The sequence below is a fragment of the Lichenostomus cassidix genome, chromosome 3 (genome assembly GCF_008360975.1).
Source record: "Lichenostomus cassidix isolate B80296 chromosome 3, HeHo_3.0, whole genome shotgun sequence".
Taxonomy (NCBI): domain Eukaryota; kingdom Metazoa; phylum Chordata; class Aves; order Passeriformes; family Meliphagidae; genus Lichenostomus; species Lichenostomus cassidix.
In genome coordinates this window covers 111,036,016-111,059,725 of record NC_139483.1, presented here as the reverse complement: position 1 = coordinate 111,059,725, position 23,710 = coordinate 111,036,016, and the positions used below count along the sequence as shown (strand labels likewise).

Genomic DNA, 23,710 nt, shown 5'->3' with positions numbered 1-23,710 from the left:
TCCCATTTTTTCCATTTTTTCCATTTTTGGGAGATGTTTGACTTTCTCCCAGTGAGCTCAAATTGCTCTCCTCGAGGTTTGCTGGAAAATACCAAAAATTCAATTTATAAACTATTTTTTGACTTTTTTGGGACATTTTTTGACATTTTTTGGACATTTAAAAAATTTTTTTACAATTTTTTTACAATTTTTTTCCATTTTTCTACATTTTTTGTCAATTTTTTCACCTTTTTTTTGCTTTTTTTTTACATTTTTTCAACATTTAAAAATTTTTTTTTACATTCTTTTTACCATTTTTTACATTTTTAACTTATTTTTACATCTTTTTGACATTTTATTTGCTTTTTAACACTTTTTTGACTTTTTTTGGAGGTTTTTTTTAGTTTTTTTACTTTTTTTTCCATTTTTGGGACTTTTTTACACTTATTTTACATTTTTTTCCCTTTTTTTACATTTTTTTCACATTTTTATTACATTTTTTGGACTTTTTTTGGACATTTTTTGGACATTTTTTTACTTTTTTTACATTTTTTGGACATTTTTTGGGACTTTTTAGACATTTTTTACATTTTTTTCACATTTTTTACATTTATTTTACATTTTTTTACATTTTTTACCTTTTTTTTACATTTTTTCCATTTTTTTCCATTTTTTTCCATTTTTTTCTATTTTTTTAAACTTTTTTTTTACATTTTATTACTTTTTTTTCCCATTTTTTTCCATTTTTTCCATTTTTGGGACATGTTTTGGACATTTTAAAATTTTTTAATTTTTTTGATTTTTTTTCCGTTTTTTTCCCATTTTTCTACATTTTTTTTCAATTTTTTCACCTTTTTTTCCACATTTTTTTTACATTTTTTACTTTTTTTTTACATTCTTTTTACCCTTTTTTAAATATTTTTTTACCTTTTTTTTCCCTTTCTTACCTTTTTTACCTTTTTTTACTTTTTTTTCCATTTTTTTCCCATTTTTTCAATTTTTTCCCATTTTTTCTATGTTTTTTTCCATTTTTTCCATTTTTTCCCATTTTTTAACATTATTAATTTTTTCATTTTTACCATTTTCCTTTTTTAACTTTTTAAACTTTTTTTAATTTTCTGATTTTGACTTTTTTTCCATTTTTAACCATTTTTTACATTATTTTTCCATTTTTTTACTTTTTTTCCCATTTTTTTCCATTTTTTTCCATTTTTTTAACCTTTTTTTTTACATTTTATTACTTTTTTTCCCATTTTTTTCCATTTTTTCCATTTTTTGGGACATGTTTGACTTTCTCCCAGTGAGCTCAGATTGCTCTCCTCGAGGTTTGCTGGAAAATAAAATAAATTCAATTTATAAACTATTTTGGACTTTTTTTGGGACATTTTTTGCACATTTTAAAATTTTTTAATTTTTTTGATTTTTTTTCCATTTTTTTTTCCCATTTTTCTACATTTTTTTCAATTTTTTCACCTTTTTTTGCTTTTTTTTACATTTTTTCTACATTTAAAAACTTTTTTTTACATTCTTTTTACCTTTTTTACATTTTTTAACTTATTTTTACATCTTTTTGACATTTTATTTGCTTTTTAAAACTTTTTTGACTTTTTTGGAGTTTTTTTTACTTTTTTGACATTTTTTTCCATTTTTGGGACTTTTTAACACTTATTTTACATTTTTTTCCTTTTTTTTACATTTTCTACATTTTTTTCACATTTTTTGGACTTTTTTTGGACATTTTTTGGACATTTTTTGGACATTTTTTTACTTTTTTTACATTTTTTGGACATTTTTTGGGACTTTTTGGACATTTTTTACATTTTTTTCACATTTTTTACATTTATTTTACATTTTTTTACATTTTTTACTTTTTTTTACATTTTTTCCATTTTTTTCCATTTTTTTCCATTTTTTTCTATTTTTTTAAACTTTTTTTTTACATTTTATTACTTTTTTTTCCACATTTTTTCCATTTTTTGGGACATGTTTGACTTTCTCCCAGTGAGCTCAGATTGCTCTCCTCGAGGTTTGCGGGAAAATAAAAATAAATTCCATTTATAAACCATTTTTGACTTTTTTGGGACATTTTTTGGACATTTTAAAATTTTTTAATTTTTTTGATTTTTTTCCATTTTTTTTCCCATTTTTCTACATTTTCAATTTTTTCACCTTTTTTTTTGCTTTTTTTTTACATTTTTTCTACATTTTTAAATTTTTTTTTTACATCTTTTTTACAATTTTTTACATTTTTAAAACTTTTTTTACATTTATTTGACATTTTTTTACTTTTTTTAACCTTTTTTAACCTTTTTTTACCTTTTTTTTTACTTTTTTTACATTTTTTACTTTCTTTTTTATGGTTTTTGGGACTTTTTTTACTTTTTTAATACTTTTTTTACTTTTTTAAAACTTTTTTTACATTATTTTCACCTTTTTTTTTACTTTTCATTTTTACATTTTTTGGACTTTTTTTCCATTTTTTGACTCTTTTACGTTTTTAAATTTTTTAAACTTTTTACATTTTAAAATTTTCTTTCATTTTTGACATTTTTTACAACTTTTTCACTTCTTTTACTTTTATACTTTTTTGACATTTTTAACATTTTAACGTTTTTACTTTCTTAACTTTTTTAGTTTTACTTTTACATTATTTTTACTTTTTTTTTACATTTTTTTACATTTTTAAAATATTTTTTTACTTTTTTTTTTACTTTTTTTGCATTTTTTGACTTTTTTGACTTTTTTTCCATTTTTTTTTCCATTTTTTTACAATTTTTTGTCCATTTTTTGGGACATTTGTGACTTTATCCCAGCGACAAATGGATGTTGGATAAAAATCAAAATAAATTCCATTTAGAACCTTTTCTGACATTTTTTGACTTTTTTTTGGACTTTTTTGACATTTTTTTGACATGTTTTAAACTTTTTAAAACATTTTTTTTACATTTTTTCTTATTTTTACTTTTTTTTTACCTTTTTTTCTGCATTTTTCAATTTTTTTTGCTTTTTTTAACATTTTTTTACTTTTTTTAGGGAATGCTGGGATCCCAAAAAAATCCCCAAAATTCCCCAAAAAAATCCCCAAAATTAAAAAAAAAAATCCCCAAAATTCCCCAAAAAATTCCCAAAATTCCCCAAATTCCCAAAAAATTCCCAAAATTCCCCAAAAAATTCCCAAAAAAATTCCTAAAATTCCCAAAATAATCCTAAAATTCCCAAAAAATGTCCCAAAATTCCAAAAAAATCCCCAAAATTCCCCCAAAAAATCCCCAAAATTTCCCAAATTCCAAAAAAAATTCCCAAAATTCCCCAAAAATTCCCCAAATTCCCCAAAAATTCCCAAAATTCCCAAAAAATTCCAAAAATTCCAAAAAAATTTCCCCAAAAATTCCCAAAATTCCCCCAAAAAATTCTCAAAATTCTCCAAAAAATTCCCCAAATTCTCAAAAAAATTCCCAAAATTCCCCAAAAATTCCCCAAATTCCCCAAAAATTCCCAAAATTCCCAAAAAATTCCAAAAATTCCAAAAAAATTTCCCCAAAAATTCCCAAAATTCCCCCAAAAAATTCTCAAAATTCTCCAAAAAATTCCCCAAATTCTCAAAAAAATTCCCAAAATTCCCAAAAAATTCCCAAAATTCCCAAAATATTCCCCAAAAAATTCCCAAAATTCCCCAAAAGTTCCCCAAATTCCAAAAAAATTCCCAAAATTCCCCACAAATTCCCCAAATTCCCCAAAAAGTGGATTTCACCTCGTATCCAGTGTAGGATTGGGTGGAATATTCAAAATCCGAATCAGGACCTCCTGGGCAATAGCTGAGGGGAAAAAAAACCAGAGAAAATTGGAATTAAATTCCCAAAATTCCAGGAATTTCTGGGATTTCAGGACATCCGGATGGTGAGAAAATGAGGTGTGTTTGTGAAAATTAAATGGGAATGGAAAATGGCCATTTTAATTGGTTTTAAGTGATGAAAATGGGATTTGAAATTGTTTTAAGTGTTGAAAATGGGATTTTAATTCATTTTAATGATGGAAAATGGGATTTGAAATCATTTCAGGTGTTGAAAATGGGATTTGAAATTATTTCAAGTGTTGAAAATGAGATTTTAAATCATTTCAATAACTGAAAATGGGATTTGAAATCATTTTAGTTATTGAAAATGAGATTTTAAATCATTTTAAGTGTTGAAAATGGGATTTTAAATAATTTCTGTTATTGAAAATAGAATTTTAAACCATTTTAGTTATTGAAAATGGGATGATTTGAAATCATTTTAGTTATTGAAAATGGGATTTTAAATTATTTTTGTTATTGAAAATGGGATTTGAAATCATTTCAGTTATTGAAAATGGGATTTGAAATGATTTTAAGTGTTGAAAATGGGATTTGAAATCATTTCAGTTATTGAAAATGGGATTTTAAATCATTTTAAGTGTTGAAAATGGGATTTTAAATAATTTCTGTTATTGAAAATAGAATTTTAAACCATTTTAGTTATTGAAAATGGGATTTGAAATCATTTTAGTTATTGAAAATGAGATTTTAAATTATTTTTGTTATTGAAAATGGGATTTGAAATCATTTTAGTTATTGAAAATGAGATCTTGAATGATTTTAGGTGTTGAAAATGGGATTTGAAATCATTTCAGTTATTGAAAATGGGATTTGAAATGATTCATTATTGAAAATGAGATTTTAAATTATTTTAGTCATTGAAAATGGGATTTTGAATGATTTTAGTTATTGAAAATGAGATTTTAAATCATTTCCGTTATTGAAAATGAGATTTTAAATGATTTTAATTATTTAATTAAATCATTTAAATTATAGAAAATGGGATGAGATGTCCAAAGGCATTTCAGAGCTCTCAAATTGCTATATCCACAAAAAGATTTAAAAAAAAAATTAAATTTATATTTAAATTTAGGAAATATTTCATTTCAAAAGAAATCATTTTAATTCTTTACAATGGGATTTAAAATCACTTTAATTACTGAAAATGGGATTTTATATCATTTTAATGATTTTTAATGGGATGGGATGTCCAAATCCCATCTGGCAATTAAGAAATTATTAATGAATTAATTCCCAAAGGTGGAAATCTGCTGTGCTGTGGAGAGTTTGACCCATGAAAGGAAAAAATTATTTTTCCCTTGGAAAAACGGTGAAAAAAAAGCAATTTTTTCCATCTTCTCCCTTTTCCCTGGGAGAAATGCAGGAAAATTGTGAAAGCTGGAAAAGATCTTTGAGATCATTAAATCCAAATCCAAAATCCAAATCAAAATCCAAATTCTAAATCCAAATCCCAAAATCAAATCCAAATCCCAAATCCAAATCTAAAATCAAAATTCCAAATCCCAAATCAAAATCCAAAATCCAAATCCAAATCCCAAAATCAAATCCAAATCCAAAATCCCAAATCCAAATCCAAATCCCCAATCCAAATCAAAATCCAAATCCCCAATCCAAATCCCAAATCCCAAAATCAAATCCAAATCCAAATCCACATGCCAAATCCAAATCCCAAATCCAAATCTAAAATCAAAATCCCAAATCCAAATCCAAATCCAAAATCCAAATCCAAATCCCAAATCCCAAATCCAAATCCAAATCCAAAATCCCAAATCCAAATCCCAAAATCAAATCCAAATCCAAAATCCAAATCTAAAATTGAAATTCCAAATCCAAAATCCAAAACCCAAATCCAAATCCCAAATCCAAACCCAAATCCAAATCCAAATCCACATGCAAAATCCAAATTCCAAATCCAAAATGCAAATGCCAAATCCAAATCCCAAATCCAAATCCCAAATCCAAATCCCAAATCCAAATTCAAATCCAAATCCCAAATCCAAATCTAAAATCCAAATCCAAATCCAAAATCTCAAAATCCCAAATCCAAATCCAAATCCCAAATCCAAATCCCAATCCCAAATCCCAAATCCAAATCCAAAATCAAACCACCAAAAACCTCTTTTGTCTCAAATAAAATTCCCAAAAAATCAGATTTTTCAGTGAGAAAACATCATTTTTTTCCAATAAAACACCAAAAAAATCAGATTTTTCAGTGAATTGACAACTCCAAACCACCAAAAATCACTTATTTTTGAAATAAAATACGCAAAAAAATCAGATTTTTCAGTGAATTAACAACTCCAAACCACCAAAAATCACTTATTTTTGAAATAAAATACGCAAAAAAATCAGATTTTTCAGCCCAAACAACTCCAAACCACCAAAAACATCTTTTTTTTCCAATAAAACACCCAAAAAATGAGATTTTTCTGCCCAACCAAAATCCCAGAGGTGTCCCCAAACAGCTGGAGAACATCTGGGGAACATCTGGGGCTCATCTTCTCAACCAAAACACCCCAAAAAAATCGGATTTTTCAGTCAGTTAACAACTCCAAACCACCAAAAACCACTTTTTTTTTCCAATAAAACACCCCAAAATCAGCATTTTTCAGCCCAAACCACCAAAACCCACTTTTCTTCTGAAATAAAAATCAAAAAAAATCAGATTTTTCAGTGAGTTAACAACTCCAAACCACCAAAAACCTCTTTTTTTTCCAATAAAACACCCCAAAAAATCCAGAATTTTCAGTGAAAAACCCCAAAAAATGAGATTTTTCAGCCCAACCAAAAACCCAGAGGTGTCCCAAACATCTGGGAACATCTGGGGAACATCTGGGGCACATCTGGGGAACATCTGGGGAACATCTGGGGAACATCTGGGGCTCATCTTCTCAAACAAAACACCCCAAAAAATCTGATTTTTCAGTGAATTAATAACTCCAAACCACCAAAAACCACTTTTTTCTCAAATAAAACACCCAAAAATTGGATTTTTCAGTGAGAAAACATCTTTTTTTTCCAATAAAACACCCAAAAAATCAGAATTTTTCTGCCCAACCAAAATCCCAGAGGTGTCCCTGAACATCTGGGAACATCTGGGGAACAGCTGCTCAACCAAAACACCCCAAAAAAAATCAGATTTTTCAGTGAGTTAACAACTCCAAACCACCAAAAACCACCTTTTTTCTCCAATAAAACACCCCAAAAATCAGCATTTTTCAGCCCAAACCACCAAAACCCACTTTTCTTCTGAAATAAAAATCAAAAAAAATCGGATTTTTCAGTGAGTTAACAACTCCAAACCACCAAAAAACCTCTTTTTTCTCAACCAAAACACCCCAAAAAATCCAGAATTTTCAGGGAAAAACCCCCAAAAATCAGATTTTTCAGCCCAACCAAAAACCCAGAGGTGTCCCTGAACATCTGGGGCACATCTGGGGCACATCTGGGGAACATCTGGGGCACATCTGGGGCACATCTGGGCTCCCTCCCCACACTCACACGCAGATGTTGCCGGTGAAGTTGATGTGAGGACAGCGGTGAGGTTTGCACATCACGGCGACAACAGCGATCTGGGGGGGAAAATATAGAAAAATTAAAATTATTTACATGTGAAATCATTGAAATAAAGGTGTTTTTGGGGTTTTTTAATGGGATTTTTATAGGATTTTCAGGTGAGGTTTGCAAATCACAGCGACCACAGAGATCTGGGGGGGAAAAAATGGAAAAATTAAAATTATTTATATGTGAAATCATTGAAATAAAGATATTTTTGGGATTTTTTAATGGGATTTTTATGGGATTTTCAGGTGAGGTTTGCACATCACAGCGACCACGGCGATCTGAGGGGGAAAATATAGAAAAATTAAAATTATTTATATGTGAAATCATTGAAATAAAGATGTTTTTTGGGGTTTTTTAATGGGATATTTTTGAGATTTTCAGGTGAGGTTTGCACATCACGGCGACCACGGCGATCTGAGGGGGAAAATATAGAAAAAATATAATTATTTATATGTGAAATCACTGAAATAAAGGTGTTTTTGGGGTTTTTTAATGGGATATTGATGGGATTTTCAGGTGAGGTTTGCACATCACAGCGACAACAGCGATCTGGGGGGGAAAAAATATAGAAAAAATCAAATTATTTACATATAAAATCACTGAAATAAAGATAATTTCAGTGCAGAAATTGGGAAAACCACAGGGAAACCTCTAAGGAAGGAATTTTTTGGGATTTTTTGGAATTTTTTTTGAATTTTTTGGAATTTTTCCAAAGCCACGAGGATAACCCGGAATACACCAACACCCAAAATCCTGATTTTTACAGGAATTAAACCAAATTTTGGGATGGAATCAGGGAGGATGGAGGGATCAGGATCTGAGCAGGGATGGGAAAACCACAGGAAAGAATTTTTTTGAATTTTCCCAAAGTCACAAAACTCAACCCAAAATGCACCAACACCCAAAATCCTGATTTTTTCAGGAATTAAATGGAATTTTGGGATGGGATCAGGGAGGATTTCGGGATCAGGATCTGAGCAGGGATGGGAAAACCTCCGAGGAAAGAATTTTTTGGAATTTTCCCAAAGCCATGAGGATAACCCGGAATGCACCAACACCCAAAATCCTGATTTTTACAGGAATTAAACGGAATTTTGGGATGGGATTAGGGAGGATGGAGGGATTGGGGTTGAGCAGGGATGGGAAAACCACAGGGAAACCTCTGAGGAAGGAATTTTTTGGGATTTTTTGGAATTTTTTGTAATTTTTCCAAAGCCACGAGGGTACAGAAAAGTCAACCCAGAATGTGCCAACATCCAAAAATCCCCATTTTTTCAGGAATTAAATGGAATTTTGGGATGGGATTAGGGAGGATGGAGGGATTGGGGTCGAGCAGGGATGGGAAAACCGCAGGGAAACCACTGAGGAAGGAATTTTTTGGGATTTTTTGGAATTTTTTTTGAATTTTTTGGAATTTTTCCAAAGCCACGAGGATAACCCAGAATGCACCAACACCCAAAATCCTGATTTTTTCAGGAATTAAATGGAATTTTGGGATGGGATCAGGGAGGATGGAGGGATTGGGGTTGAGCAGGGATGGGAAAACCACTGGGAAACCACTGAGGAAGGAATTTTTCGGAATTTTTTGGAATTTTTCCAAAGCCACAAGGGCACAGAAAAGTCAACCCGGAATGCGCCAACATCCAAAAATCCTGATTTTTTCAGGAATTAAATGGAATTTTGGGATGGGATCAGGGAGGATTTCGGGATCAGGATCTGAGCAGGGATGGGAAAACCTCCGAGGAAAGAATTTTTGGGATTTTTCCAAAGCCATGAGGATAACCCGGAATGCATCAACACCCAAAATCCTGATTTTATCCGGAATTAAATCAGGAATTTCAGGAATTTTGGGATGGGATGAGTGAGGATTTTGGGATCAGGATCTGAGCAGGGATGGGAAAACCACAGGGAAACCTCTGAGGAAGGAAATTTTTGGGATTTTTTGGGAATTTTTCCAAAGCCACCAGAGCACAGAAAACTCAACCCAGAATGTGCAAACACCCAAAAATCCCAATTTTTTCCGGAAATAAATGGAATTTTGGGATGGAATTAGTCAGGATTTTGGGATCAGGATCTGAGCAGGGATGGGAAAACCACAGGAAAAACAATTTTTTGGAATTTTCCCAAAACCACAAGGACACAAAAAACGCAATCCGGAATGCGCCAACACCCAAAAATCCCATTTTTTCCGGAATGAAATCAGGAATGTCAGGAATTTTGGGATGGGATGAGTGAGGATTTGGGGCTCAGGCTCTGCACTCACCCCGCTGGCTGTCCTGATGGGTTTGGCTTTGAGTTTTGGGAGGAGAACCTTCCGGAATTCGGGCGGCACGGCGGCGATGATGTCAACCAGCCGCGGCTGAGAGGGAAGGTTGTACTTGGCTGAGGTCTTGGTCTTCAGCCTGGGGGAGAAATACCCAAAATTAGACAAAATTTACCCCAAAATTAGACAAAATTAGACAAAATTAGACAAAATTACACCAAAATTAGACAAAATTAGACAAAATTACATAAAATTACCCCAAAATTAGACAAAACTACCCCAAAATTAGCCAAAATTACACCAAATTTACCCCAAATTACCCCTAATTACCACAAAATTACACCAAATTATCCCAAATTACCCCAAAATCAGCCAAAATTACCCCAAAATTAGACAAAATTACCCCCAAATTAGCCAAAACTACCCCAAAATTAGCCAAAACTACCCCAAAATTAGCCAAAATTACGCCCAAATTAGCCAAAACGACCCCAAAATTAGCCAAAATTAGCCAAAATTATCCCAAAATTAGCCAAAATTATCCCAAAATTAGCCAAAATTACACCAAATTACCCCAAACTCACCCCAAATTATGCAAAATCACCCCAAAATACCCCAAATTACCCTAAAATTACCCCAAAATTACCCCCAAATTACACCAAATTAACCCAAAATTAGTCAAAACTAACCCAAAATTAGCCATAATTACACCAAATTACCCAAAATTACATAAAATTACCCCAAAATTAGCCAAAATTACACTAAATTACCCAAAATTACCCCTAATTACCCCAAAATTAGCCAAAATTACACCAAATTACCCAAAATTACATAAAATTACCACAAAATTAGCCAAAATTATACCAACATTTGGCAAAGTTAACCCAAAATTAGCCAAAATTACACCCAAATTAGCCAAAACTACCCCCAAATTAGCCAAAATTATGCCAAATTACCCCTAAAGTTCCCCTAATTACCCCAAAATACCCCAAATTACCCAAAAATTAGCCAAAACCACCCCAAAATTATGTCAAATTACCCAAAATTACATAAAATTACCACAAAATTAGCCAAAAATGCCCCAAAATTAGCCAAAATTACCCCAAATTACCCCAAAATCACCACAGGATAGAACAGGATAGAACAGGATAGAACAGGATGGAACAGGATAGAACAGGATAGAACAGGATAGAACAGGATAGAACAGGATGGGATAGAACAGGATAGAACAGGATAGAACAGGATAGAACAGGATAGAACAGGATAGAACAGGATAGAACAGGATAGAACAGGATAGAACAGGATAGAACAGGATAGAACAGGATAGAACAGAACAGGATAGAACAGGATAGAACAGGATGGGATAGAACAGGATAGAACAGGATAGAACAGGATAGAACAGGATAGAACAGGATGGGATAGAACAGGATGGAACAGGATAGAACAGGATAGAACAGGATAGAACAGAATAGAACAGGATAGAACAGGATAGAACAGGATAGAACAGGATAGAACAGAATAGAACAGGATGGAACAGGATGGGATAGAACAGGATAGAACAGGATGGAACAGGATAGAACAGGATAGAACAGGATAGAACAGGATAGAACAGGATAGAACAGGATAGAACAGAACAGGATAGAACAGGATAGAACAGGATAGAACAGGATAGAACAGGATAGAACAGGATAGAACAGGATAGAACAGGATGGAACAGGATAGAACAGGATAGAACAGGATGGAACAGGATAGAACAGGATAGAACAGGATAGAACAGGATAGAACAGGATAGAACAGGATGGAACAGGATAGAACAGGATGGAACAGGATGGAACAGGATAGAACAGGATAGAACAGGATGGGATAGAACAGGATAGAACAGAATAGAACAGGATAGAACAGGATGGAACAGGATACAACAGGATGGAACAGGATAGAACAGGATGGAACAGGATGGAACAGGATAGAACAGGATAGAACAGGATAGAACAGGATGGGATAGAACAGGATGGAACAGGATAGAACAGGATAGAACAGGATAGAACAGAATAGAACAGGATAGAACAGGATAGAACAGGATAGAACAGGATAGAACAGAATAGAACAGGATGGAACAGGATGGGATAGAACAGGATGGAACAGATGAAAAGAACAGGATAGAACAGATAGAACAGGATGGAACAGGATAGAACAGGATAGAACAGGATAGAACAGGATGGAACAGGATAGAACAGGATAGAACAGGATAGAACAGGATAGAACAGGATAGAACAGGATGGAACAGGATGGGATAGAACAGGATGGAACAGGATGGGATGGGATAATGGGATAATGGGATAGTGGGATGATGGGATGGGATGGGATGGTGTAATGGGATTGGATAACGGGATGGGATAATGGGATAATGGAATGGGATATGGGATAATGGGATAATGGGATGGGGTGATGGGATGGGATGATGGGATGGAATGGGATAATGGGATAATGGGTTAATGGGATGGGACAATGGGATAATGGGACGGGATTATGGGATAATAGGATGGGATAGGATAATGGGATGGGATGATGGGATGGGATAATGCGATCGGATAATGGGATGGGATGGGATGGGATAATGGGATAATGGAATGGGATATGGGATGGAATGGGATGGGATAATGGGATGGGATAATTGGGTTGGATATAGGGATAACGGGATAATGGGATGGGATATGGGATGGAATAATGGGATAATGGGATGGAATATGGGATGAGGTAAAGGGATGGGATATGGGATGGGATGAAGGGATGGGATATGGGATGGGATGGGATATGGAATAATGGGATAATGGGATAATGGGATAACGGGATAATGGGATGGGATGGGATGGGATAATGGGATGGGATGGGATGGGATGGAACAGGATGGGATAATGGGATAATGGGATAATGGGATAATGGGATAATGGGATAATGGGATAATGGGATGGGATGGGATAGAACAGGATGGGATAATGGGATGGGATGGGATGATGGGATGATGGGATGATGGGATAATGGGATAACAGGATAACGGGATAATGGGATGGGATGGGATGGAATGGGATGAGATGGGATAGAACAGGATGGGATAATGGGATGGGATGATGGAATGGGATAATGGGATAATGGGATAATGGGATGAAATGAGATGGGATAGAACAGGATGGGATAGAACAGGATGGGATGATGGGATGGGATGGGATGGGATGGGATGATGGGATGGGATAATGGGATAATGGGATAATGGGATGGGATAATGGGATGGGATGGGATGAGATGGGATAGAACAGGATGGGATAGAACAGGATGGGATAATGAAATGATGGGATGATGGGATGATGGGATAATGGGATAATGGCATGGAACAGGATGGGATATGGGATAATAGGACAATGGGATAACAGGATAACAGGATGGGCTAACGGGCTGGATCTCCATGCAGCACTGACCGGTTGACATCGACCTCCCTGCCCTGCCGGTGAGCCTCCAGCAGCTGCTGGATGATGTCAGCGATGGTCATCACCATCAGCTCCGCACGGCTCTGCTCCCCTGCAATGGGATAAAAATGGGAAAAATTGGGAAAAATCAGGGATTTCCCCGTTTGGGACACCCTGGGACATCAACCCTGCAATCCCTGCCAGGAATCCCACAAGGGCTGGGTGGGAAAGGATTTTAAACATCTTCCAGTTCCACCTCGACATCTCCCAAAATCCCACTTGACGCTTGGGTGTGAAATAAAAAACCTGAAATGGTTATTTACAGAAATTATTCCTCATTTGTTTATCTGCTGCTCCATCATTGCTGAAAAATCAGATTTTTTTAGCAACGAGTTCCAAGTGAAATTGTTGTTTACAGAAAATTCTTGTAGGTGAAATAATAAAACCTGAAATTGTTATTTACAGAATTTATTCCTCATTTCTATATCTGCAGTGCTAAAATCTGAATTTTCCCCATTTTTCCCACTTGTCCAACATGATAAAATCCCAAATTTCCAGCCCAGCAACGTGACAAGGACATTTCCTGTCACCAACCATCACCTGTTTTCCCAAAAATCACCAAATCCACGGAATCTCCAGGATCACCAACCCAACTGCTCTTCCTGCCCAGAGCCCAAAAATCAAAATAAATGAGAGTTTTCCCACCATTCCTGCAGCTCTGGCAGCTTTGGGAATGTCACTGCTTTGGGAATTCCCTGCCAAACCAGCACTGCTGAAAAATCAGATTTTTTCAGCAATGAGTTCCACGTGAAATTGGTGTTTACAGAAAATTCTTCTTGTAGGTGAAATAATAAAACCTGAAATTGTTATTTACAGAAATTATTCCTCATTTCTTTATCTGCTGCTCCATCATTGCTGAAAAATCAGATTTTTTTAGCAACAAGTTCCACGTGAAATTGGTGTTTACAGAAATTTCCTCCTCATTTCTTTATCTGCTGCTCCAGCATTGCTGAAAAAATCAGATTTTTTTAGCAATGAGTTCCACATGATTGTTGTTTACAGAAAATTCTTCTTGTAGGTGAAGTAAAAATTTTTTTAGGGAAATTTCCTCCTCCTTTCTTTACCTGCAGTGCTAAAATCTGAATTTTCCTCACTTTTCCCACTTGTCTGATGGGATAAAATCCCAAACTTGCTGCTGGAATACCTGCAGGAATTATCCTGGAAATTAACTGAGCTGCAGGCTGGGGTAAAATTAAATAGGAATTAAACCCCAAAAATGGATCAAGCAGAGCTTTGGCAGTTTGGCTAAAACTATAGCTGGGAGGGAAATAAATAGAAAATTAAAAAGCAAACAAAAAATTCCAATCCCTCAATCTATAGGGAATTTCAATCCCTGAAATCCCCCAACCCACAGGGAATTCCAATCCCCAAATTCCACATCCACAGGGAATCCAAATCCCCAAATTCCACAGGGAATTCGAATCCCCAAATTTCACATCCACATGGAATTCCAATCCCTAAATTCCACATCCACAGGGAATTCGAATCCCTGAAATTCCACATCCACATGGAATTCCAATCCCAAATTCCACATCTACAGGGAATTTCAATCCCTCAATCCCTCAATCCACAGGCAATTCCAATCCCACAATGTCACATCCACAGGGAATTCAGATCCCCAAATCCCTCAATCCACAGGGAATTCCAATCCCTGAATTCCACAGACAATTCCATTCCCCAAATTCCACATCCACAGGGAATTCCAATCCCCAAATCTGTCAACCCACAGGGAATTCCAATCCCTGAAATTCCACATCCACAGGGAATTTCAATCCCTGAATTCCACATGGCATTCCAATTCCCCAAATTCCACATAAAAAGGGAATTCCAATCCCTCAATCCACATGGAATTCCAATTCCCAGATTCCAAATCCACAGGGAATTCCAATCTCCAAATTCCACATCCACAGGGAAATTTAATCCCTCAATTCCATGTCCACAGGGAATTTCAATCCACAGGGAATTCCAATCCTCAATCCACAGACAATCCCATTCCCCAAATTCCACCTCCACAGACAATTCCAATCCCTGAAATGTCACTTCTACAGACAATCCCAATCCCCAAATCCCTCAATCCACAGGAATTCCAATCCCCAAATTCACATACAAAAGGAATTCCAATCTCCAAATTCCGCATCCACAGGGAATTCCAATCCCTCAATCCACATGGAACTCCAATCGTGAATTCCACATCTACAGGGAATTCCAATCCCCAAAGCCCTCAATCCACAGGGAAATTTAATCCCTCAATTCCACATCCACAGGGAATTCCAATCCCTCCATCCACAGACAATCCCAATCCCCAAATTCCACCTCCACAGACAATTCCAATCCCTGAAATGTCACATCCACAGGGAATCTCAATCCCCAAATCCCTCAATCCACAGGGAATTCCAATCCCCAAATTCACATACAAAAGGAATTCAAATCCCCAAATTCCACATCCACAGGGAATTCCAATCCCTGAATTCCACATCCACAGGGAATTCCAATCCCCCAAATCCCTCAATCGACAGACACTTCCAATCCCCAAATTCCACATCCACAGGGAATTCCAATCCCCAAATTCCACAGGGAATTCCAACCCCCCAAATTCCACATCTATAGAGAATTCCAATCCCCCAAATCCCTCAATCCACAGACAATTCCAGTCTCTGAAATTCCATATTCACAGACAATTCCATTCCCCAAATTCCACATCCACAGGGAATTCCAATCCCTGAATTCCACATCCACGAGGAATTTCAATTCACACCCACAGGGAATTCCAATCCCTCAGTTCCACATGGCATTCCAATTCCCCAAATTCCACATAAAAAGGGAATTCCAATCCCTCAATCCACAGACAATCCCAATCCCCAAATTCCAAATCCACAGGGAATCCAAATCCCCAAATTCCACAGGGAATTCCAATCCCTCAATCCACATGGAATCCCAATCCCCAAATTCCACATCCACAGGGAATTCCAATCCCCAAATTCCACATAAAAAAGGAATTCCAATCCCCAAATTCCACATCCACAATTTCAATCCCACAATGTCACATCCACAGGGAATTTCAATTCCCCAAATCCCTCAATTCCACAGGGAATTCCAATCCAAATCCACATGGAATTCCAATCCCTGAAATGTTACATCCACAGGGAATTCCAATCCCTCATTAACAGGCAATCCCAATCCCCAAATTCCACATCCACAGAGAATTTCAATCCCTGAATTCCACATCCACAGACAATTCCAATCCCCAAATCTCTCAATCCACAGGGAATTCCAATCCCCAAATTCCACATCTATAGGGAATTTCAAGCCCTAAATTCACATCCACAAAGAATTTCAATTCACATCCACAGGGAATTCAAATCCCGCAATCCGCAGGGAATTTCCATCCCAAATTCCACATCCACAGACAATCCCAATCCCCAAATTCCACATCCACAATTTCAATCCCAAATTCCATATCCACAGGGAATCCAAATCCCCAAATCCCTCAATCCACAGGGAATTCCAATCCCTGAAATTCCACATCCACATGGAATTCAAATCCCCAAATTCCACATCTATAGGTAATTCCAATCCCTCAATCCACAGGGAATTCCAATTCCAAATCCACAGGGAATCCAATTCCCCAAATTCCACATCCACAGGGAATTCAAATCCCTCAATCCACAGGGAATTCCAATCCCCAAATTCCACCTCCACAGGGAATTCCAATCCCTGAAATGTCACATCCACAGGGAATTTCAATCTCCAAATCCCTCAATCCACAGACAATTCCAATCCCCAAATTCCACATCCACATGGAATTCAAATCCCTCAATCCACAGGAATTCCAATTCACAGGAATTCAAATCCCCAAATTCCACAGACAATTCCAATCCCTCAATCCACAGGGAATCCAAATCCCCAAATCCCTCAATTCCACAGGGAATTCCAATCCCTAAATTCACATCCACAAAGAATTTCAATTCCCAATCCACATGGAATTCCAATCCTCAATCCACAGACAATTCCAATCCCCAAATTCCACATCCACAGGGAATCTCAATCCCCAAATCCCTCAATCCACAGGGAATTCCAATCCCCAAATTCCACATAAAAAAGGAATTCCAATCCCCAAATTCCACATAAAAAGGGAATTTCAATCCCTCAATCCACAGGGAATTCCAATCCCCAAATTCCACAGGGAATTCCAATCTCCCAAATTCCACATCTATAGAGAATTCCAATCCCTGAAATGCCACATGGAATTCCAATCCCTGAATTCCCCAAACCACATGGAATTCCAATCCCCCAAATTCCACATCTACAGGGAATCCCCAAATCCCTCAATCCACAGGGAATTCCAATCCCCAAATTCCACATAAAAAGGGAATTCCAATCCTCAAATTCCACAGGGAATTCCAATCCCTAAATTCACATCCACAAAGAATTTCAATTCCCAATCCACAGGGAATTCCAATCCTCAATCCACAGGGAATTTTAATCACTAACATTCCACATCCACAAGGAATTCCAATCCCTGAAATGTCACATCCACAGGGAATCTCAATCCCCAAATCCCTCAATCCACAGGGAATTCCAATCCCCAAATTCCACATAAAAAAGGAATTCAAATCCCCAAATTCCACATCCACAGGGAATTCCAATCCCCAAATTCCAATCCACAGACAATTCCAGTCCCCAAATTCCACAGGGAATTCCAATCCCTCAATTCCACCTCCACAGGGAATCCCAATCCCCAAATTCCACATCCACAGACAATTCCAATCCCTGAAATGTCACATGTACAGACAATCCCAATCCCCAAATCCCTCAATCCACAGGAATTCCAATCCAAATCCACAGACAATTCCAATCCCTGAAATGTCACATCCACAGGGAATTCAGATCCCCAAATCCCTCAATCCACAGACAATTCCAATCTCTGAAATTCCACATCCACAGGGAAATTTAATCCCTCAATTCCCAATCCACAGGGAATTCCAATCCCTCAATCCACAGGGAATTTTAATCACTAAAATTCCACATCCACAGGGAATCCCAATCCCCAAATTCCACAGGGAATTCCAATCCCTAAATTCCACAGACAATTCCAATCCCCAAGTCCCTCAATCCACAGAGAATTCCAATTCCCAAACTCCACATCCACAGGGAATTCCAATCCCCCAAATTCCACATCTATAGAGAATTCCAATCCCTGAAATGCCACAGGGAATTCCAATCCCTGAATTCCCCAAATCCACATGGAATTCCAAATCCCAAACTCCACATCCACAGGGAATTCCAATCCCTCAATCCCACAGACAATTCCAATCCCCAAATTCCAAATCCACAGGGAATTCCAATCCCTCAATCCACAGGAAATTTTAATCACTAAAATCCCAATCCACAGACAATTCCAATCCCCAAATTCCACATCCAATCCCAATCCCTCCACCCCTGCCGATCCCCCCCTGCCCTTCCCAGGCGGGAATTGTCCCCAAATCCCTCTCTGGAGCACTTTGAGGCTCTTTTCCCTCACTTTCTCCCTGTTTTTTTGGATAAATCCCAATTTCCCGCCTGTCCCTCCCGTCAGGCAATCCTGAGGGGAAAACTTCCTCCCCGCGCCTCCTTCCCCCCTCAGCCGCTCCTCCCCAGCTCTATTCCCCTCCCCGGACAGCTCCAACCCCTCGGGGATTTATTTTATTTTATTTTATTTTCACCTTTTCCATTTTTCTTTTTCTGCTTCATCCTTCCGGATCCTGCGGCCTAGCTCTGCGCGCTGCCGGAAAGCGGCGCTGCCGGAAAGCGACATCGCAGCGAAAGTGTCGTAAAGAGAGGGGAGGGAGGGAGTTGCAGTTCCGCCATTGACCGCCGGGGGGCGCAGCGAGAGGCGGGTTTGGGGATTTTTGGGGTTTTTTTGGGGTTTTTTGGGGTTTTTATTTGGGTTTTTGGGTTGTTTTTTGTATTTTTGGGGGGTTGGGTTTTTTGGGGAGTTTTCGAGGGGGTGTTCTGGGGTTTTATGGGTTTTTTTTTTGTTTTTTGGGGTTTTTTTTTTTGGTTTTTTGGGTTTTATGGGTTTTTTGGCTTCGTGAGTCTTGGGGTCTTACTGTGGGCTTTTTGGGATCTTTGGGGGTCCTGGGGGTCTTTTGGGTTTTATTGGGGCTTCTGGGTCTTGGGAGTCTTTAGGGATGTTCTGGGGTCTCTTGGGGTTTTGGGGGTCTTGGCGCTTTATTGGGTCTTTGGGGTTTTGGGGGTCTTACTGGTGGCTTTTTGGGGTTTTTGATTTTGGGGCTTTTTTGGGGCTTTTTTTGGGGTTTTGGGTGTTTTGGGGAGTTTTTGAGGGGATGTTCTGGGGTTTTTTGGGGGCTTTTTGGGGTTTTTATTGGGGTTTTTTGGGGAGTTTTTGAGGGGATGTTCTGGGGTTTTATGGGGGTTTTTTGGGGTTTTTTGGGGTTTTATTGTGTTTTTTGGGTTTTTTTTGGGTTTTATTGGGGGTTTTGGGTTCTGGGGGGTGAGGGGATGCTGGGCCTTGAGGGCTTTTGGAGGGCCTTGGGGGTTCTATTGGGGGCCTTGGGGGCTTTGGGGAGCTCTTGAGGGGGTTCTGGGGTCTTTTATGGGGGTCCTTGCTTTTGGGTTTTGGTTTTGGGGTTTTGGGTTTTGGGTTTTTACTGGGGTCTTGGGTTCTGGGGTTCTGGCTTTTTGGTCTTTTTGGGGAGTCTTGGGGTCTTATTGGGGCTTTGGGGGCTTTGTGGCCTTGGGGTGGCCTTATGGGTTTATTGTGGTTTTGGGGGCTAGGTGTTTTGGGGAGTCTTGAGGGATGTTCTGAGCTTTTGGGGTTTTGGAGGGTTCTGGGGTTTTGGGGTTTTGGGGTCTTTGGGGGTGCTCTTGGGGGATTGGCTCTGGGGTTTGGGGTTTTGGTGGCTTCTGGGGCTTTTGTGGCCTTGGGATCCTAGCGTTTAGGGTGGACTTCAGTTTTTGGGGCTTGGGGGTCTCCAGGTGCCTGGATCTTGGGGTCTTTTCGGATTCTTGGGGGTCTTTGGACTTTTGGGGGTGATGCTTGGGGCTTTTGGGGATTTGGGGTCTTTTAGAGGGCCTTGGATTTTTGAAGGTTCTTGGGTGGCCTTGAGGATCTTTGGGGGCCTTGGGGCTGCCTTGGGGTTTGGGGGTCTTTGGGGCTCAGGGGTTTGTGGCTTTTGGCTCTGTGTTTTGGGGTGGAGTTTTTGGGAGGTTTTTTTGTATTTTTGGGGGGGTTGGGGTTTTTTGTAGGTTTTTCGGTTATTTGGGGGTTTTTTTGGGAGGAGGTTTGGGATTTTTTGATTTTGGGTTTTTGGGATGTTTTTGGGGCTTTTGATGGTTTTTGAGGTTTGGGGGTTTTTTGGGGATTTTTGGGGTTTCTTAGGGTTATTGGGGGGTTTGGGGGGATTTTGGGGGGGTTTGGGTTTGGAATGGGGTTGGAAAATAGGATCGGAAATAGGGTTGGAATGGAGTTGGATTAGGGTAAAAAAAGGGTGGGAATTGGGTTGAAATAGGGTTGAAAAATAGGGTTGAAATTGGGTTGGAATAGAGTTGAAACAGGGTGGGGAAAAAAGGTTGAAAAATAGGATTGAAAAATGGGTTGGAATTGGGATGAAATAGGGTGGAAATTCGGTTAAAATTGGGTTGAAATTGGGTTGGAATTGGGCTGAAATAGGGTGGAAAAATAGGGTTGAAAAATAGGGTTGGAATAGGGTTGAAATAGGGCTGAAAAACAGTTTAAATTGCATTTTAAAAGGGTAGGAAAATAGGGTTTAAATAGGATTGGAATTGGATTGGAATAGAGTTGAAAAATAGGGTTGGAATAGGATGGAAATTTGGTTAAAATTGGGTTGGAATTGGGTTTAAATAGGGTTTGGATTGGGTTGAAAAATAGGGTTTGGATTGGGTTGAAAAATAGGGTTGGAATAGGGTGGAAATAGGGCTGAAATAGGGTTTAAATAGGGTTGAAATACAGATCAAATAGGGTCAGAAAATTGGTTGAAATAAGGTTGAAATTGGGTTAAAATTGGGTTAAAATGGGGCTGAAAAATAGGGTTGGAATAGGGTGGGAATGGGGTTACCATGAGGTTGGAATAGGATTGGAATGGGGTTGGAAAATAGGGTTGGAAATAGGGTTGGAAGAGAGTTGAAATAGGGTTGGAATTGGGTCGGAATTGGCTTGGAATGGGGTTGGAATAGGGTTGGAATGGAGTTGGAATAAGGTTTAAATAGGGTTGGAATAGGGTTGAAAAATAGGGTTGAAATAGGGTGGAAATTTGGTTAAAATTGGGTTGGAATTGGGTTGGAATTGGACTGAAATAGGGTAAAAAAGGGTGGGAATGGGGTTGGAATGGGGTTGGAATGGAGCTGGAATGGGGTTGGAAAATAGGATTGGAAATATGCTTGGGATGGGGTTGGAATGCAGTTGAAATAGGGTGGAAAAAAAGGGTTGAAAAATAGGGTTGGAATGGGGTTGGAATGGAGTTGAAATAGGGTTGGAATTGGCTTGGAATGGGTTGGAATGGGGTTGAAATTGGGTGGAATGGAGTTGAAATGGAGTTGAAATAACATCTAAATAGGGTTGTAAGAGGGTTGAAAAATAGGGTTGGAATGAGGTTGGAATGGGGTAAAAAAAGGGTGGGAATGTGGTTGGAATAGGGCTGAAAAACAGTTTAAATTGCATTTTAAAAGGGTTGGAAAACAGGGTTTAAATAGGGTTGGAATTGGGTTGGAAGAGAGCTGAATTTGGGTTGGAATAGGGTTGAAAAATAGGGTTGGAATAGGATTGCGAGAGAGCTGGAATTGGGTTGAAAAATAGGATTGAAAAATGGGTTGGAATGGGGTTGAAATAGGGTGGAAATTCGGTTAAAATTGGGTTGGAATAGGGCTGACATTGGGTTAAAATTGGGTTAAAAGGGGGCTGGAATAAGGTTAAAATGGGGCTGAAAAATGGGGTTGGAATAGGGTGGGAATAGGGTTACCATGAGGTTGGAATAGGATTGGAATGGGGTTGGAATGGGGTTGGAAAATAGGATTGGAAATTGGGTTGGAATAGGGTTGGAAAATAGGATTGCAATGGGGTTGGAATGGAGTTGGAAATGGATTGGAATGGGGTTGGAATAGAGTTGAAATAGGGTGGGAAAAATGGTTGAAAAATAGGATTGCAATGGGGTTGGAATGGGCTGGAAATAGGGTAAAAAAGGGGTTGGAATAAGGTTGGAATTGGGTTGGAATGTGATTGGAATGGGGTGGAAATAGGGTTGAAATAGGGTAAAAAAGGGGTGGGAATGGGGTTGGAATAGGGTTGAAATGGAGTTGGAATTGGGTTGGAATGGGGTTGAAATAGGGTCAAAAAAAGGGTGGGAATGGGGTTGGAATGGGGTTGAAAAATAGGTTGGAATGGGGTTAGAATAGGGTGGAAATAGGGTGGAAATAGGGTAAAAAAAGGGTGGGAATGGGGTTGAAATAGGGTTGGAATGGAGTTGGAATGACATTTAAATAGGGTTGGAATAGGGTGGAAATAGGGTTACCATGTGTTACGATCCAATTATTGAGTTTCTTTGGAAATCCCTCTGCCCGAATTAAGGTACAAACCAGACCATGTGCCAGTCAACAGTATGAGTTTTATTTGATAGAAAATATGAAAGAAAGAGGAAAGAAAAGAGAGAAAAGAGAAGCAGGAAAAGAGATGAGGGGAGGAACAGAAAGAAAGAGAAAGAAAATCTCACCATCGATGGATCCCAACGATGTCACATTAATCCTCTCCAGCTTCTCTCTGTGGTGATTTTCCCCCCAAAAAAGCACAGAATGCCAAGGGTTAATATCCCTCAGGCCAGGTGACAATGTCCAGCATGTCCCCAGGGGAGGGGACAATCTTGCAGCAGACTCTGCTTGCATCAGCTGCAGTTTTGTGGTGCAAATCCCAACATCTGGGGGTCTGTGATGGATTGTGACTTCTCCTCAGCTCCTCTCAGGTGAATGTCACCGGTGGGGTTGGGAGTTCCTCACCTGGGCAGTTTGTGTAAATCTGTGAGCTGTGCTGTTCTCCACCCCAAACTCAGCCAGGGATGATCCTCAGAGCAGCTGAGGTTTGGATTTTGTGGAATTATTCCTTTCCCCTCAGCCGGAGATGAGTGAAAAATAGGTTTTTTTTCCTTTTATCTCGTCTCAGCAGTTTGGCTTTCAGTCCAAAGTCCCACTCAGGTATCTTCAGGGAGGTTTCTTTGATTGTGGATTGTCTGATTGTGGATTCTCTGATTGTGGATTATTTGATTGTGGATTCTTTGATTGATTGTGGATTCTCTGATTGTAGATTCTCTGATTGTGGATTCTTTGATTGATTGTGGATTCTCTGATTGTGGATTCTCTGATTGTAGATTCTCTGATTGTGGATTCTTTGATTGTGGATTCTCTGATTGTGGATTCTCTGTGGATTCTCTGATTGTGGATTCTTTGATTGATTGTGGATTCTCTGATTGTAGATTCTCTGATTGTGGATTCTCTAATTCTGGATTCTTTGTGGATTCTCTGATTGTG

General features: G+C 37.9%; 1 protein-coding gene across 1 annotated transcript in view; it reads right to left on the bottom strand.

The window, feature by feature from the left end:
- Positions 1-18,989, bottom strand: part of LOC146440492 (elongator complex protein 3) — a 78,988-nt gene extending 59,999 nt beyond the window's left edge. Inside the window, exons 1-5 of the mRNA XM_085056782.1 lie at positions 18,880-18,989; positions 13,130-13,229; positions 9,663-9,801; positions 7,337-7,407; positions 3,731-3,794 (exon numbers count right to left, since the gene is read on the bottom strand). Of these exons, the coding sequence (XP_084912908.1) occupies positions 3,731-3,794; positions 7,337-7,407; positions 9,663-9,801; positions 13,130-13,229; positions 18,880-18,907 (402 nt within the window). The 5' untranslated portion in view covers positions 18,908-18,989. The remainder of the gene's footprint in view (positions 1-3,730; positions 3,795-7,336; positions 7,408-9,662; positions 9,802-13,129; positions 13,230-18,879) is intronic.
- Between the last annotated feature and the right edge of the window lie 4,721 nt (positions 18,990-23,710).